This window comes from Malurus melanocephalus, unplaced genomic scaffold (genome assembly GCF_030028575.1).
Source record: "Malurus melanocephalus ecotype Western Australia unplaced genomic scaffold, MMel_1.1 scaffold_45, whole genome shotgun sequence".
NCBI lineage: Eukaryota > Metazoa > Chordata > Aves > Passeriformes > Maluridae > Malurus > Malurus melanocephalus.
Window position 1 is genome coordinate 1,487,768 of NW_026623277.1, and position 18,610 is coordinate 1,506,377.

The following is an 18,610-nucleotide window of genomic DNA, read 5'->3' on the forward strand; positions in this document are numbered from 1 at the left end:
AGGTGCTGCAGGTTGGAGCGAGATTTGCGGCCATCGCGATATCCGTGGCGGTGGTTGCTGCGATACGGCGGCGCTGCCCGCGGGCTGATGGCGGGCGAGCGGCGCGGGGAGGGGACGGGCCCTTGGAGCGGTAGGGGCTGCGCTGCTCTGCGGCTGGGACGGGCCCCTCGGGGGGTGGCGAAAGCTGCCGGGGTTGGTAAGGGGTAGCACAGTCTGGGATCGCCTTAGTGTCCGGTCATGGCTTACGGAGCATCCCCAGATAACCSTCCAGTTTGTTTCATTAAAGATTTGCATTCAGATACTGGAGCAATAAATGTAAAAAAATAAGCAGAGACCTCACTAAGCACTGAAAAGGTACTCTGCCTGACCTTACTCTTGGTTCTTTCCGAGCCCTGCCGCAGTCTTGTACCATCCAGTAAGGAAATGTTTTGCARATTCAAAAAAAAAAAAAACAAAACCACCAAAAAAACCTCAATTTATTTTAATAAGAGTTAAGCTCTAAAGAGTCGGTTATGGTAGTTTTAAGGATCGTGTACGAACCMAAGGACGATTTCTCTTCTTAGCAGAAAGAAGTTAAAAAGCAAGCGAATATGGCCAACAGTCACAGACCTCCCATGGCTCGCTCTTCTTCGAGAGCAGGAATAGGGCTGATCTCTTCATCAAGGCCTGCCTCTTCATCGAGGACTCCGTCAGGTGGCAGGATAGGAACAGCGGTATGTTAAAAAAGATTATCATTAGCTCTGATATTCTTAGATGTTTGCCCTTTTATTTTTTTTTTTTTTTTATTTATTTTTTTAGTACCGTGACTGGAATGAGGAGAAGTTAAAGTTGGTATTTTTTTACAAAGATTATAAGATTTCAATTTTGTAAAAAGTTTTTGTCTGGAGGGGTCGGGGAAGTCCAGCGTCTGGAGTTCACTTGGGTGACCTAAATAGCATTAATATTGCAGATAGATGGAACAATGAACAGCTCTCAAAGGTAATTCCTTCCCTTCTACAGCAGACATTTGATTGAGCCTTTGCTTCCCTGAAGAGATATAAATGCTAAAAGATTCCTACAGAACGAATATCAAGACTAACTAAAGTTTTTTATTGCTTTGGCAATTGCTTAAGGATAGTAAAGTAGTAATTCAGGCTTGCGAGATTTTTCATGTGTTCTTTTTTTATAGATGCCTCCTAGTACAGCAAGACCTGGTTCTCGTGGTGGTTCTTTGACTCCTGGAGGAGTTTTATCATCTCAGATTAAAGTTGCAGACCGTCCAGTGACTCAGCAGGGATTAAGTGGAATAAAAACTGCAATGAAAGGTATTTTGTACTGAAAATAGCCATAAAGATGTCTGCAAACATTTTGAAAGGATATTTAGGTTTTTARATGAAAGCTTTTAATCATTGTATAAATTGCGTGAATAGCTGTGATTAAAAAGAGCAGCAGAAACAAAGAGAAAATTAAAGCATCCCTTTTTCATATTACTCTTGGCAGCCAAAGAAGATAAGGGTTTTTCTGCAACTGAGCTGTCTTTAAAGTCATTCAGAATAGATCAAGAATATTGTGTTTTCTTCCATCACTGCAGAATAACTAAAATATTCTGCTGTACAGTGACTATTCATRTATCCGTGTTAGTAATGTTTACCTTCTCAGCAGTCTGAAAATGCCTTGTTCTTTTTAATGAGATATTACCTATTTATGAACACTAAAAGATACTAGTTGTATTTTTTACTGTAAATTCTGCAGATTGTTTTCCTAATGTTCAGTTCATCAAATAGGGTTTTTTTAACCAAAATATCATGKTGGTCTCTTTTATCAGGTCCTCAGAGACAGATACTGGATAAAACATACTACCTTGGAGTGCTGAGGTATGTCTTAACCTATTCAAATTAGAGATGATTTAATGGTYTGTTCTGTTTCAGACAGAGTTTAAGTTTCTCAATTGCATGCAATAAGAGATGTTCACTTATAATAAGCTGTTAGAAGAGTGCTGCTATAAAAGTTTATTTTGCATCTAATTTGTAGGAAGAAAGAAAGAAGAAGTGTTTGGCTTGCTAAATTAAATGCTGTCTCACAGCATTAGTAAGGGGGATTCTGAGATTCCACCTCTAATGCTTGTAAAGTGTGATATGTAAGAAGTAGCATTGCAAGCTAAACACTTTTATTGTATATTTCAGGTTGTTTATTTGGATTATACGTTGAGCTAGCAATGACAAAGGCAAGTCTTTATGCAAACGATTGCATGCAGGACTTTATCAGTTGATCGTATTGCAGTTTTGAATAATCAATCCCAAATGATGTMATTTTAAATGTGGATGATACCCACTTTTGGTGAAATTATACTGTGGGTTTTTTTCTTCTCCATTTGAGAATAATTCACATTCATTTCACCAGCAGAGACAAAAACCTAGTTATAACATTTTATTTCATATCAAGATTTTCCAGCAACTACTTAGGACTTTATCTGAGACAGCCATTTTGCCTCTTTCTACACTTAGTCATCTCATCTTAGAAATTCTGATTTGAAACAAAGTGCAGTGTGAAAGATACTAATTGCAAATCTCCTCTAGTGAAACGTATTTTCTGTTTTAGCTGTGCTTTAGTTGTCYATCTAAATGTTAATGATTCTCTTTTGTTTATTTTTTTCAGAAGTAAAACAAATGAACTTACAATGGAAATTAATAAGCTGCAGGAAGAAGTAGAAATGTACAAGCAAGAGAAATCTGTCTATTTGTCCTATGAAAAACGGTGAGATGTATTGCAGCTAATACAATCACAAGACTATTTTCAAGTATTGGGCAGGCTTCAAGGAACCAGTGAATAATTTTTTTTCATGGTTTTRTTGTTATATATACAAATCATACCATTTGAACTTGGACCTTTTTTTTTGTTTCTAGGGCAGAGGCTTTAGCTGCTGAAATCAAAGATTTTCAAGGACAACTAGCAGACTACAACATGGTATGCTGCTGTTAAATTTTGATAATGAATGCTCTCCTTTCTCATTTRTTTTCCCACTTATTTTGTACTCCTTTTGCTTTATTCAGGATCTTTTTTTCTGACATTTTTCTGTAAAAATGTACTAGTTAGTACTGCCCTTATTCAGTTATTGGAAAGGAAAAAGATGGAAATGGAGGAAAAYAAAAATAAGTGTACAATACATTAGGAGAAGTGGCAGCATATGGATTTAAGAAATCARTGCTGTGCAATATTTCAGTGCTTAGAACAGCTACATATAATGTTGATTACTTCTGAAAATTACATGTTATCTGTTCATGTTCCCAAATCATGTTTTTTTCAATATGCAATAACTGAAATTTGCTGTGTTTTTATGAACTTTGTCTGATCTATTTTTTTTTTTTTATTTTAAAGGGAAGGAGAGCAGTATAACATGTTGGAATTCTGTCTTGTTTCAGGTTGTGGATATACTTAACACKAGTACAGATATGGCGGAAGTGATCCGTGATTACAATATGGTAAGAATTAGGATATTTGCTATGCTTTAGCAGTGAAATTGTGTGTTACATTCTTGGTGCTTTAAATGTCTGATATATCTAAAAAAGTGGAGCATTGTCTTGAAATTTAGTCTTTTTTTTCCAGTTAAGTTATTCATAATGTTGGCAGCATGTTAGCAGTAAGACACTTGACTGAAGTGTTGCATTAATAGTCATATGATAGTTTCCTGTGATTTAGATTTGAGAAGGGTGTCATCTCAATCCAAATTATGAGTGTTAAAATACCTTTTTTTATTTTCTGGGAGCACAGAACACTAGGAGAGGCAAATTTAAGTAAACTCCACTGCCTTGTAAAGCTGCCTGGTTTTCTGGACATTAAGCTCTCCTTTGTCTTCAGCCTTTTAAATGTCTCCAGTGTAAAAAATATTAAATAGGTCTCTGACATAGCCACCACAAAGTCAAAGAGTTTTGTTCTTCCTTTGCTTTCCTTCTTTATTTTTTAAGACAGATGGAGTATTCCTCTAAGTGTTGAGGCRTGAATGGCATTATGCGTATTTTATTTGTTATGATGAATTTGTCCATGAACAAAAGAAACCAGTTTCAGTAAAGTTGKTTTTGGTAACTTGAAAAATTACCTCAATTTTTCTCGGTCAAACAACTTTTTCTGCATTTGATCAAGGAATAAAGATACAATGTTTGTTTCATAACGAGAAGAATGCTTTTCCTTCTTTCTGCTAATTTAAACAATTTTATTAAGTGTTTCAGCAATAACAGTAACAATAGTCAAAGTGAGTCAATTTCTCTGGAAGTATAGAAGAGACATGTACATGTTGCTTTTAGGAATATGGTTTAATGGTGAACTTGGTAGTGCTGAGTTAAGGTTGGACTTGATGATCATGGAGGTCTTTATCTACCAACAAGTTTCCATGATTTATTATCAACTTGATTGTATTTCAACTTTTCTTTTTTAAGCTGAAGGTTCAGAACGACCGAGATGCTCAGAGTATGGATAAAATTTTCACAGAAAGACAAGCGTAAGTACATTAAATGTATGTTTTTCAATTTGGGATAACTCAGCTCAGGAAAATGGAGGTTTACCTGTTACCCTAACAGTGCACTGCATATCACAAGTGATACGTGAACAATTTCAAGATGATACATTAGTGCCAGGTTGCAACTGGACTTCCTATCATTACTGTACTAACTGGTTTGAGGATAATTATCACACCCCCCAGGAAGAGTTAGGTGGCAATGGAGACTCCTTTCTTTTSGCAATCTGCTATCAAGTTTTGGGAGTTTTGTTGTGATATAGCAGAGTGMAGAAAGCAAGCGCAAGTGGGAGCTAGACCTTTGCCTGTCCAGTAAGGTAGGGTTGTGCAGAGGGAAAGATGAGGACAGTGAGATGCTTGCAGTGAGAGTTCAAAAACCATGAGAATGGCTTGTGCAGTGATAGAATGACTGAGAAGGTGAGTTCCTGAGGTATTTAATTTAGGTGCAAGAGATACGCAGGAGAAAGATATATGTTCCTGCTTTTGCCAGTGAAACCAATCKCAACAATGAGATTTTATGTATCAATAAGCACTCCCAAGCAACCAATTTACCATTTAATAATGTCACATTTCAATAATACTACAGTTTTCAACAGCTCATAAACATGTCTGTTTTACCCCAAATGCATTTTTAAGTGTTAAGAAAATATGAAGAGAAAATACTTGGTTCAGTAGCCATGCAGTAATGGTAATTTATTGTTGCACTGTACATACACATCTTTGTGAATACAGCAGTTGGTCTGTCTTGTTCTGCTAATTTGGTAAAAAAAAATACCCAAATACTCCATTCTCTGATTGTATGTTTTGCCTAATAGGCTGTAGAGCTGTTGCACTGCTGATTTGGAATCARTCTCCAGACTGGCTATGGTCTGTTTCAACATTTTAGAGAAATTATTTTTGTCTTAAATAATTAGACCTCTTCACAGTGAAAACATTAGTGATTATGCCAGCTTCACCTGTGACTTGGTAAAGACCTGTTCGTGTTAAACTATATACATAAATCCCCCCAACATAAGTAGACAAATAGATTTTTATAAAAAGAAGATTATGAGTATTTTTTCATGTTCTGAAGTATTTGTTTTGCCAGTAATGCRTGTATATAACCCCATTTTTTAACTTTGTGATTGATCCATCAAAATATTGTTATGGATTTGGCAAGATGCAAGGAGATAGACTGCATAACTTCATTCTGTGTTTTCCATGGGCAGCATAAAATGGAAGTACAAGTATAGTACATTTTTGAAATGTCAGTTCAGGTTCCATTGTTTAAGACATTAATGCTCCTCATTTACACAAGTATCTATGTATTTATCCTCAATAAATCCATCTTCTTCATCTCCAAATGCATGAACTTTCTCAAATATTACAACGGGTTCTTCACTGCTTGTAGCCGATACTGGAGAAGAATTCATGTCAGCGGAGAACTCCTGTTCAAACATCTCTGAGTAATTTTCTTCCAGACGACGGTGACGGTAGCTCATCAAGTGGTGATACCATGCTGGGCATTTTACAGCAGTAAAAATCAGGAGTGTAGTGCTTAGGACAAACCCTAGGACACCYGCTAGGAAGGTCCAACTTTTACCAACAAGTGGTAATGCTTTAAAACAAACAAGAAAAAAAGAAGAGCAATCTTCATGAGGAATACTAGCAAGAATTTAGTATGAGCTTTTTCATAGCTAAATTGRGAACTCATAGAGTAAACTGATAGGGAAATTGCTAAGTGTCTCCAGAGCTTTAGTAGAATATTATTGCTGTTGTTATTGTTGTTAGGGAGTCAGTAATGTCAGAGACTTAACAATGTACATGCATCTCGTATTTCCTAGCAATATAAATTTACCTTGCATAATTATAAAAATTGTTTCAAAGCCTATTTCAGAGATAGAGTTCTAGGGACATAGGAAAGATAAAAACAATAAATAAGTATAAAATACAAATACTTTTTTCAAAAGTTAAATTTCAAGATTAGGCTTTGGAATAAAAAAAATCAGTAACTGGCTTCAAATCCTGTTTCCCAGGCTTGACTTTTTATACGGCCATGATGTTTGAACCCTAAAATACCGTGTCTTTTGTTTGGCATATCCTTGGCATATCCTTTCAATTGTGTTTCTTTTATAATAAAAATTTCAGTAAACGGTAGTTGCCGATAGTATTTACTTAGAAGCTGTTTTTGTGTGCTGGCCACTGCTCTTTAGGCGCAGAGATTATAAGTAGTAGATTATAAGGTGGTACAGCTAAAGAAATGTGTCACAGTGGTGGCTTATAATTTGTGTATAAATCTATAGATATATTTCCTGCTTTAGCCAGAAGAAGGAAGTGAAGCATTTCAGGATGGAAGAGTTAACTTGCAWGTAAGATTAACACTGAAAGGTGAAACAAGGTGAAGAGACTATCACTGAAATTTCCAAAGAATGTGCAATGGCCGCACCCATGTCCTTTGTACTGAACATAGTTAGGAGAGGAGTAAAATTTGTAGTTGTTTTACTACATCTAGAAAGCAGTTAGGAAAAAGCAAATTTTTTGGAAAACCTCCARAGTTCTATTCGGCAGAGATCTAGACAATGGTCTGAACTTTAGGACCTTGAAATTTTATCTCCATTTTTTCGTATCATTTGAGAATTGTGTGGTTTATCTGTTTTGAACATTTAGTCAGTAGACACTTAACATTCACCATAATGTATGTGGTTGTCTACCAGAACCTTGTTCTGTAGACCTGCCTTTTATGGAAGAGTCAGAATGTACTAGGAATGCAGAACAGTATAAAGTCATGGAACAGCAAATCAAACCAGTCAAAAGCAGTAAAGTGAAATATTTATGTATTACCTGTATGAGTTCCATTGTTTCCAGTGAAGTTGTTTGGAGTCAGAGCTGTTATTAGGGCACTACTTCTGAGATTAACAGCAGCAGTGGAAGTTACAGTGTTTTCTAAAGAAGTCTTTTCAGTTTTGCAGTCAGCTGGTTGGATAGCTGCCGTCTTGATGGAGATTTTTTCCATGTTTGGGAAGGCACATGTAGTGTTGCTTTCATTTTCTGTGAATGTGAGCAGTGAAAAGGCTGTGAGATATTGTTAATTTTTTGRCACTATTATCTAAAAAAAATCTCATGGATAGCTATTGTATTACTGCATAATATGGGTAAGCTGACGGTGGATTTTATCCACTTCAGAAAAAAAATGCACAGTAAGGCTATTCGATGGAAACAARTATCAAATGCTTCTCTTACCAACTTACCCAATGTCACATTGGAAGCAGTTAGCCATGCCTGTAAGTCAAGGAGGTCACAGGAACAGTTCCATGGGTTTCCAGCTAAAACAATTTTAATCAATTTAAAAGATGATTTTATATGAAAATATTTCAGAAAGTTATACTGTAGATTTAAAACTGTCAGGCTTTCTAGAGAAGTAAATGGATCTGAATCCAGTTGAGCAATCTTGTTATGGGATAGATTCAACACTGACAGTTCATTTAATCCTGCAAATGCTGCTTTGTGAACTGTGCTAATACAGTTGTTGCTGATATCCAGACTTCTGAGTTTTTTCAGATTGTAGAAGCTGCAATTGTACAGTACAGTAATGTTGTTTTCATTCAGATGAAGTTCAGTGAGGTTAATAAAACGTCCAAGAATCTCTTTGTCATGATCTTCTAAAGTGATTTTATTGTTTTTGAGGCTTAATTTAGTAACATTTTGTAAAAGGTTGTTGGGGATATTAAAGAGGTTCTTTCCAGACTCCTCACAAGAGACCTGTTGAAAACAAGAGAATGACAACAAYTGAATTCTGTAGAAATGTCTATAGTAATGAAGGTGTCTCAGTGAGGACTATTAGAGGCAAGAAAAAACAATCTTGTATTTTTTAATGCTGGCACTTGAAAAGTTCTACTGCTCCTCATGAAGTTTTATTTATATCTTTCTTAATTAACTCTTGATCTGGTGATACAGTGGAATGAATTCTCCTAGTGTCTAGAGASCAGAGTGCTTAGTGCTGAACTCTGAACAAGGATCTTTGTGTGATGATCATCCAAAATAGAACCAGTTTGGCATGCTATTATTGAATTATTATTTGGAATTAATTATTTTTGGGGTAAAAAAAAAAGATTCCTTTCTTACATCTCTGGGAAGAAGGTATTGTGAAGGAAGTTTATTCAAGACTGGAAAATTATTCAAATATGCCTTCTAAATTTTTTTTTAAGTATCTATGTTTAGTCTTAATTTAGAAAAACATCTTTAGAGCAGACCTTCAACAAAACATATATATTTATTTWTTACAGCACTTAAATTCATTTTGGTTTTCTGTGTTGAAATTCAGCATAGCTGCAGTCTTTTCAGATTTGAGGGTTTGCTCTCAATACTTTGAAATACTTTTGTTTTCTGAAAAGGGTACATATATTTATATATGTGAAGAGGCATTCCTGTTGTTTCTAAAAGAATTTGACTGATACACAAAGTCATCTCAAGTATGATTCAGTATTATTCACCCACGTAAAATGACTGCCATCAGCTGATTGTCCATGTACTCAAAACCACTTCTTACTTGCATTTTTCTGTTTCTTTCTTCAGGACTTTCATGTTTATGAAACAATTTTTTTTAATGTCTTCTACTTCATGTTTATTTTCAAAAATAAGGGTTATTCAGATCARTGTAAAACTTACAGCTTGGGAAGTAATGTTGCAGTCAGCAGTGACTAGATTCAAAAACATTGTTCCAGCCCAGATGACAAGCCAATAGAGTTTCATGTTTGGAACCTAGTGAAAAACAACACTTTTAGATACCAAGACCAGAATACCAGTGTCTTCTGTAGTAGTAGTGTAACAAATTCTTAGAGTTATTTCAATGATTGTTTACTAAATTTTGTTCTACTTAAATACTTCGCAATGTAAATTTAAGTGGAAAAACAGAGGTTATCAGAATTAATGATTTCAGCTTTTACTTAATTGAACCAAACCTAAAATCAGTTGTGCAGATGTATCAGCAAATAAAAAAGGGATTGGTTAGAAAAATTAATATACAAAAGTATCATACATTTATGAAACAAATAGGCAGGACTGTACCCATTAATATCCATGTTAAAGCAGTTATGGGTAGTGGAAGACTGATTGGAGTAAACTGCAGAAAGTATTGATGATTGCATGTTCTCCCTATACTATTTCTCCTGTGACAAAGTCAGAATACTCTTTTTAGACAATTGTTGGTTTATCCAGTCAGATTTCTTTTATGTTCATATGTAAGTTACTAAGCAGTTGTTGTGAGTTTTTAATTRGAATATTGGTCTTTCAATCTTATTGTCCATAATACAACCTATTACACTACTTAAATGTAGACTTCTCTGTTATGAAGGTATAGTTGTTGCTCTGATCTTTGGAATTAAGTAAACTTGGTGCAATCTCTAGTGATGGAGTTTTGGTACTAATTTGAGCCTTATTTTTTTAATGTCAGGAAAGATCCTACAAATGGTATTAACTGTGACATTAACATCTCTCAGAAAAAGAGTCACTCAATCATTGCCTTTGAATCAGRCGCTGTTTGTAGTGTCTATTAATTTTGGGCAGAAGTGTTAAACCATGTCTGTGAGATGTTAAATCAGTCCCTGCTTGTGCCACTCTTGAATGAAAATCTTACGTAAAAGCTAACGAGCCTTTATTTTTTTCAGTTTTCATAATCATCTGAAAAGATAATGCRTTAAGTGAATCTTAGTATTTACTTGCCAGGTTTCTATCTTCCAGAGTAAAAGAAATTAAAAAGAATAAAAGTGTAAGATACTTGTTTATAATGAACTGTACAAAGCATTCACTGAATTTAAGAGTGGGAGAAATTACATAAGGAAGTTTAATTGCACAAACAATGCTAAATATAGGCAGCCAGTCAGGCACAGGCAGCCACCAGTTGTTAAAACCAGTGCCAGGTGACCTTTGCTGATCAGAATGAAATAAATGAGGTCATAGAACAAACTGGTCAAGTCTGTTTGATAACTTTCATACATTTGCATGTTGGAGGATTGACCTCATTCACCTAACTGAATCAGCCTGGAAATTTTGTAACTTCTTGGAAAGAACAGGAAGATAAATGCCACTTACTCTGCTCTGTTCTGTTGTGTATTTCTACTTCTGTCAGAAACTTATATTGAACAAAGAGAGTTCATAAACCTTTTGCTATTTAGCCATTACCTGTAGCAGAGACAAGGGGTGCTAAGCAGCAGCAGCCCCTGTGGAATTATTTTCAAGTATTAGGTATTGCATTTGTCAGTGGTGGTACTGGTGGCCTGCACATTTTTTGAGCCGGTTTGTRTATTGTGAGTGGAAAATGTGATGCACTTTGAGAATTCCCAAAATGTTTTAACATCGATCTTGCAGCATATTTGGACTTTAAAGATACAGCTTCCTAAATGTTCAGGACAGAGCTGGTCTTAACCTGGCAATTTAGAAATACAGATTAATAGCATTGTTGTAGTTTGCAGATTACACAATTCTATCTTCAGTAGAATGGGGAAAATATATTAAACATTGTTTTTAATGTTAATGTGTAAGTTAATAACAATCAAGTTGAAAATACAAGTTGTACATATGTCTAAGTTAAAAACATTATTCCTAGCTTTTACTTTAATTTATACTGAAAACAGAGGGTTTCTTACAAATGTGACTGCCTGCTTTTTCTGTGTGTGAACCTGTTTAATCACTAGAAGAACAGGAAMGCATATGTAATTTTAGTTGCAGTTTAGCATTTTACTAGAACCAGTCTTTAAGAACAAATTATGATTAAGCTTAAACTGSTGTTTAAACTAACTGCTTTGGAAAGAAACTCAGCCTGACAATATATTGGCAATATGTTGGTAGTACCTTGACATTTCTATGTAATTAGAGGTGCTTTCTTAAAAATTTCCATCTCAGAACTTTGAAAATTATATCATTTAATAATAAGGTAATTATTTTTGTTTTCCTGGAGAGGTAATTGAGTTTATGTAATCAGTCAGGCTTTCAGAGTCTGCTCCCCGGCTTTGTAATGAAGTAGAATTTACTCAGCATGTCCAAGGTTCATAGTAATTCCTGAAGTTTTAATAAACCTTGAGATGTATTTGCTTCCAGTCTAGCAGCAAAGTTATACTAATAAATCTTTGCCTGCATTTTGAATTAGACATGCCAAGTGTCTTACCTTTCTGTTGCTTCTTAGAGGTAGCATATGTACACATGTGTAGATTTTTCAGTGCACTGACAAGAAATAACATGGTGAGACAGCACTTTGTTTTTCTTCAACCTTTGTACCTGATGAATAACCAGACAGTGTAAAAAATAATAAACCTAGAAAATCCTTAGCAAAAGATTGACTAAGTTGAGCAACTTCTTATAATCATCTTGGATTTAATTGGATCAGCAGCCAATAGAAAAGTGTAATTGTAATGTGCTGAAGTGTCAAGTTCCAGATCTTGAAGGAAGCAGTCGTTTTAAATGCCACAGGTAATATACAAGCAAGTTGAGTTATAATCATTTAAAGAAATGCTGGAGACAGAAAAGACTTGCATTTTTTATTTTATCRTTCATCAAATGAAGAAAATGTCAGCATATTTGCATACTGAAGTAAAGCTTTCTAAAGGCTGGTTAATGCTTATGTTTTGGGAGCATCATCATCAGAGGAGCTGCAGGTGATACATAAAGCACATTATTTACAAAGAATTATATAGACTATAAGGATGTCTGTAATAAAGGCTATATTTCAGGAAGAAGTTCTAAAAACAAATCATAATTGCTCTGGCTTGAGACAATGTCGATATACAGGCTAAAAAAGGTGTGTTGATATACAAACACTGTGTCCAATTAATTTTTAATTGTATTATTAGTGCTCATTCTGTCTTGCGCACACTACCAAACTATAGAAGAGGTCATTTCCATTCCATCTCCATTCCTCTCAAATATGTTGCTGTAGAAATAAGTTTACTTCAGTATGTCTTCATTGTAATTGGCACTTTGGTTTTGCTTAATATCTCAAAACATTCTAAAATTTTTCCAAGCCTCATTCCTGATTCTGTTTCATCCATAGTGTTCAAATTAGTTGTGGTCATGAATTCTGTTCCTGTGACAGCCATTGCTGATTCTTTTATTGTCTCTTGAAAAATCACTAAGTTGCTTCTCCCAAGAAGGTTTCTGCCAGAGAAGATGCATCACAGTTAAGTCAGATATTTCTAGCCTCAAGGACATGCTGGATCATCTTGAAATATTTAGCCAGGAGTTGTATCATGTATTATGTAAGAAAAGGAGAGTTGCCTCATGTAAAGAGGCTACTCTGTGATGTGTCCACACACACTTTAAATAGATGAGGTGGGAAAAGTAGTTTTCTTTTCTTATCCTGCCATTCACATTTTCAATCTCAGGCATAGATGAGAGAAATCCCATAGAGCTTGGAGAAAGCACTGCCTTAAAGAGTGGTATTGCTGTACATGTTATTGCAATCTCTCCAGGAGTGCTGCATGTGGAGATCTCTTGTGCAAATCAGCACCCTTAACATTTTGTTGAGTATTTTACTGCACTTTCTCTACCTTCTTTCTTCCATATCTTCAGCTGGGCTTGATTTGAGAGAAATTGAGTCACTGATTTGAGTCACTGCTGAGTCCTTGCAACAGCTTTCATAGGTCCAGATTTAGGCATGAGGAGCATCCAGTAAAGAAGTAACATGAAGGATCCCTGACAACTCCTAGTTCCATGCCTTCCTAAAGGTCTTGGATCAAACTACTCTTGTAGCTTAAAAAAATAGCTCCTTTCCACTACCACATGTAGCATAATTAACCATTTATAAACTGGTGTACTTGCATTGAGGACCTCAGTCTTTGGACTGGGTCTGAATAAATCCATTTTACTCTCAAGAACGTATTAAATTTAATTTTATGTTACAATCATCCAATATTTCTTATATAGTCAGTGTGCACTCCAAATTTGCCATACTAAGTGGAGGATCATCACTCAACATTTGTTTCATCATAATCAGGTCCAAAGCATCTTTGCACCATGGCCTACTAATCTGACAGAATTTCTGCTTAATAGTCTCAGATTCCTCGATATTATATACCTTTCTTAGAAGCTAGTTGGAAGTGGTTACACTTTCGAAGCTGTTTTGAGAATTCCTGGTGAGTGATGAAAACCGTGTGGAAAGGCTGAGGGAATTGGCATTGTTTAATCTCTAGAAGGGCAGGCTTAGTGAGTGTTTTATTAAATTAAATATCTGTTTTTATCAAAGTAATACCCCTGATGGCAAGGGTTTAAGAAAATGGAGCCGCGCTCAGTGGCTAAGGGCGGGACAAAATATGATGGCCAATACTGGAGAACAGGAAACTCCATGCAAACATCAGAAAAAACTCTTCTTTCTGTAAGAGTGAGCAAACATCACACTATTGCCTAAACAGGTTTTGGTTTCTCCCTCCTTCAAAATACTTAYAAAGACTGACTACCTGCTCTAGGTGACTCTGCTTTGAATAGTGTGCAGGTTGGATCAGACAACCTTCAAAAGTCCATTCAGATGTCAACTCTAGTCTGCTTCTACAATATTTTCATTATTCCCTTACTCTGACATTATCATTSTGCAGTTCCACTATTTTGCATCGTCTTTAAACCTGACGGCATTCTTGTCTGCAGTCTTTGATCCAATAGTGTCAGTTACAATTTACAACTTGTCATCTTGCACTTCAGGAAAAGTTAATGAAAAMGAGAAAAAAAAAAAATCCTGCAGGTACTCAGTTGATTTTGTCATTCTTAACAGCAAAAATCACTTTGGAAGCAAGCAAACTGTGTAAGCAATCTTCCATGAACAATGAAGGGAATTAAGATATACTCTTCAGGATCTCAAAGTTTTTTTTTTTAAATTTTCTTTAACTGTGTTCTCAAAGTGATTCTCTAGCTTTTGGGAGTTTCATAGAAATTACTAGATTTACTATGAAAGTGATAACATCACTCTGCAGTGATAACAGTTCTTTATGCCTTCTTTAAATCTGCTAAGACAATTGCYTGTAGGTTGCTGTAGTTGGAACAGTAAAGTTTTTATATTTGCAGCCTGTTGATTTCCTAACAAGATTAAAGTCCTGAATCAAGAATGTACAAATGCCTAATTTCTTTGTTATTGCATGGTTATAAAACTTTACACTGCTTAGACCTCTGAAACAACTTTCCATTCTAGAGAAATCAACAATTCTTTGCAAAAAGAAAGTAATCTTTTCAGCATCATCACCTGGTACTGCCAAATCTTGATGTCTATATATTTTCATAGTGTAAATTCACAAATTGCATACCAGCTTCTTTATTTCAAACTGCCTGTTGTTACTCCAGAAATTCACTCATTAGGAGCAACTGAGAGGGAGTTCTGTACTTTTGAAAGTGTTGAGGCAAATGCAGAKAGACAGTGTGGGAGTGCTGGAAAACATTGTGTGGGTATTGAATAGGCAGAGAATTCTTCATGTACTCTATTTCATGATGTGAATTTTTGTATAGCTAATTCAGCTCCAGGAAGATTAGATACAAGTTGGTAACTCCTTTTTATGGAGTCTGGGCTTTTTATATTACAGGAGTATTTCAGTGAGGCTGAAGGAATAATGAAGTTTGAAATGAGTGCTTAAAATAAACATCAACTAGTAAAAGTTATGAAAACATTATRTTTTTACAGCACAGAAAAGTTAATTCAAGCTGTAGAAGAAGATATCGAGCGTGAAAAGGTTGTAGCAGATGATATAATGAAAGACATGTCACAGGAAAATCAAGCTAAATATATGGAGATGAAAGCTACTAATGAAAAACTCTCCCAGGTTGGCTTGTTTCATTATGCTTACCTTAAATATTTCTTAAACTGGCTTCATGGGGTTTAGTTAAAATTTAAGTACTAAAGAGCTTGACAACAGAGTAATAAAATAAAAAAGCTTGCTAGTAATCTATTTTAGAAGTGTCTGAAAACAGAGAAATTGACCAAGATTAAATTCTTTCTCTTTTTGTATTTCTTTTTAAGAAGAAATAATGTTCACAATTTTCTGTTTGATTTTGAGGATTGACACGCAGATTTTAAAAGCCACTGCAATACTTAGATATTTCATCARGTGTAAAAAGCAAGCAAAAGGGAAAAATAACCCCAGCAATTTATTTAGTTCATTTGAGTAGGAAATTTTTACAAAGTGAATCTGACTAGGTTTTTCTRTTGTTAATACTGTATGTTCAAAAGTATCAGAAAAAATTAACTGGGCTTTATAAAATGTTTGTTACTTTACTAATCCTTATGTTAGCAACAGGAGGAACATTCCTAGGCTCTCTTGGGTGGTCTAGTTCAAGCCATACAGTCTTAAAAGTTTCTCTGTATAGTTTGTACAGAGATTACATCAGTGTTTCCCATTTGTCTTAGGATGAAGTGAGTCTGTGGTCAGGGCTTACCTGTTTCTTTCTGGACTATGAAGAAACTGTCATGGCTGATTCAGATTTTAAAATTTGACTCTAAACTTCTGAAGAGTAGATAATAAGTTCCACACATGGTTCTGATTTTAAGAAAAAGAATACTAGAAAAAGGGCAAACAATTTTTTGGTAGTAGCCCAACTGCTAATAACAGTGATAAAAGTAATGRAAAAGTTGGATGCTGAAGCTAAGTGCTTACTATGTTTGAGTTATGTGAAGGAGCTAGACACAGTCTTGTCTTTCAAATTTTTAAGAGCAGCAATGGGTGTTTTATAGCATTTTATACGTGCTAAGGTTTACAGCAAGAAAGTAATTAATCGAGTAGTAGTTTTTATGTGAATTTTGTATTTTGTTTTCTCTTTAGGAACTGGTTATTCAACAGCAGGAATTGGATGCACTAAATGAAAAGGAAGAGAGTCTAAGAGCTGTATGTATGATAACAAGTGGCCTTTGTACTATCCTTCCCTGAACTCTAGTGTAAAGAATAATAYTGTAGAAAAAAATACCTATAGTTTCTTTTCCTTAAATTTTCAGATACTGTAGGATCATGCTGTAGTAAGGGAAGGCAAATCTGCCTCTCTCATTACCACCAATAATTTCTAATCAGTTTTGGGTAAAAATACGTTATTGAGGGGAATTTTCTTATCTCTTTCATGGATCAAAGTATCTATGAGCTGAAACATACAATCAGAAAATATAATTTTCATAAACTACTAGACATTGTTTAGCCCTTTTGAATATTTTATGTAGTTTGGAATACCSTAGAAATTGTGAAGTAGTAAATCTACTCAGAAAGTTCGCCCAAAGAAGAACTCATAAATCAAAAAGTAGCTGATTGGGATATTCTATTCCAGAAAATGTAATATTGATAATATGGATTATAAATTTGACTTTTTATACTGTGTCTCTGCTTTTTGTRAGAAATAAGCTTCACTTGAAATGTATGGCAAGGTAAGTGTTGCTTAACTAAAGCAAAATTGACACAATGCTCTCTTGCTGTCTGAAAATAGCTAGTAAGTGTTTGCTTTTCCCAACAGGAAATAGCACACTCTGGGGTGAAACAGGAAGCTGTGCAGTTGTATGAAAAGCTTCATGAGCTCAAGGAGCGTCGAGATCAAATGATTGCTGAGGATAAGAACATGGAATCTCCACAGGAGGAAAGAGAGAGATTACTAAAGCAGGCAAGAACAGAAAATGTTTTTATGTAAAAGATTCTCCAAGTCAGTATTATTAGGGGTGATAGCACTTGAAAAGATGAAAGCTTTAGAGTAGATGTTAGAAGAAACACCCTTACTGTGAGGGTGGTGAGGCACTGGAGTATGTGGATGCCCCATGCCTGGAAGTCTTCAAGGCCAGTTGAATGGGGCCCTGAGCAGTCTGACCTAGGGGTGGCATCCCTGACCATAGCAGAGCTGGGAACTGGGGGAAGAGTGAGCTGGAAACAGGTGATCTTCAATGTCCTTCTTACCCAAACTCCAGAGAATATKCTTGTGGGGTACTTGAGCAGGTACACTAATCCAGGAGCAAGTGGGTCAATTTAAAATAGCCTACACTGTAACTATCCATTTACCCTCTATGGATTATTGGTCTGAATGACCATGGTAAATGGTTTTGATTTTTAAAAGTATGATTTTTAAACATTTGGAAGACATAACACTTATATCACTCATTGTTGGACGATGTCACAGCAAATTTGTGATTGCACATTCTAAGTTTCTATTCCCTGTGTTTTGAATTGAGATTTGTTTTTGAATTTTCCTACAAAACAGATTTGTTTTTTAATTTGTTTCCAAATTTTCCATTTGTAGATTTAATTTCATATGTTAAAGTTGTTAAACTTTTTTATAGGTTAAAGACGATAGCCAGAAAATTGCAAGCATGGAAAGACAGTGAGTAACCCCATAATACTCTTGCTATAAAACACATGTATGCCTTAAAGACACATAGTTGTGTTCCATCACGTATTTCTATAGACTTTTAGAATATCACCACATTATCAAACCTGTACTAGTGTTCCACAGAGAATAGAATGTGTTCTTTTGTTACAGGTAAACAAGTTTTGTAGTGATAGGATGTTTAGATCTGCATAGTAAGACATTTCTATCCATTATGAGCACACCCTGAGAATAAAAATTTGTAATAGCACTGGCACAAACTTGTTTAAGGCTGAGGAAGACATTGATTTGTAAGAGCTGCTCCTCTGGGACAGTTGAACATGCATTACCCTACATTTTGAAGTTTGTTTATGTGTTCTTAAAACCTTAGAGTTACAAAGTTGTTTACAGAAAGTTCCATTCTAAAGAGTAGAAGGGCATTGCTTCTTGGTCCTTGGGTGCTGGGCCTTTCTGAAGATTTGCCAGAAAGTCAAGTACTTTTTATAATAAATAGTAATGAATGGGGGGTCAGATAAACAGTACAGTATTTTTGAATTTTGAGCCTTTTGATTTCTCTTTCTTTAAAGAAAAAAATGGGACAACTCATGAAATCTCCTGGAAACAATTTTAAATTCTTTTAAGCAATATTCACAACTATAATTGTTAGTTATTTTTTAATGCTTTTTAATTGGATAGTAAGTTGTTTAACATATTTTTAATAGATACAATAACAAAGAATTATATTTGAGATTTTACATAGTAATGTGTTAAGGGTAAATGCATTTCACACTTCGATTGATTATGTAGCAGAGCTTATTTGGAAATTTCTTAATGGATTTTAGTGAACACATA

At 35.1% G+C, this 18,610-nt stretch overlaps 2 protein-coding genes across 3 annotated transcripts in view; one reads left to right on the forward strand and one right to left on the reverse strand.

Annotated features, from left to right (window-relative positions):
* Nucleotides 1-22: 22 nt before the first annotated feature.
* The window catches only part of IFT74 (intraflagellar transport 74), a 34,989-nt gene continuing 16,401 nt past the window's right edge, over nucleotides 23-18,610 (forward strand). The window contains exons 1-12 of one of the 2 annotated variants that reach the window (XM_057364973.1): nucleotides 23-130; nucleotides 564-713; nucleotides 1,169-1,304; nucleotides 1,805-1,853; nucleotides 2,635-2,733; nucleotides 2,883-2,943; nucleotides 3,399-3,458; nucleotides 4,410-4,471; nucleotides 15,114-15,252; nucleotides 16,249-16,311; nucleotides 16,922-17,065; nucleotides 17,733-17,773. In XM_057364973.1, the coding sequence (XP_057220956.1) occupies nucleotides 591-713; nucleotides 1,169-1,304; nucleotides 1,805-1,853; nucleotides 2,635-2,733; nucleotides 2,883-2,943; nucleotides 3,399-3,458; nucleotides 4,410-4,471; nucleotides 15,114-15,252; nucleotides 16,249-16,311; nucleotides 16,922-17,065; nucleotides 17,733-17,773 (977 nt within the window). In that variant the 5' untranslated portion in view covers nucleotides 23-130; nucleotides 564-590. The remainder of the gene's footprint in view (nucleotides 131-563; nucleotides 714-1,168; nucleotides 1,305-1,804; nucleotides 1,854-2,634; nucleotides 2,734-2,882; nucleotides 2,944-3,398; nucleotides 3,459-4,409; nucleotides 4,472-15,113; nucleotides 15,253-16,248; nucleotides 16,312-16,921; nucleotides 17,066-17,732; nucleotides 17,774-18,610) is intronic. The other variant, XM_057364972.1, reaches the window with a different exon arrangement.
* Nucleotides 5,761-11,651, reverse strand: LRRC19 (leucine rich repeat containing 19). The gene is made up of 5 exons (XM_057364974.1): nucleotides 11,625-11,651; nucleotides 9,131-9,223; nucleotides 7,714-8,224; nucleotides 7,307-7,513; nucleotides 5,761-6,083 (listed from the first exon to the last, which is right to left on the reverse strand). Exons 1-5 carry the CDS (start codon nucleotides 11,649-11,651, stop codon nucleotides 5,761-5,763), a joined length of 1,161 nt encoding a protein of 386 aa, XP_057220957.1.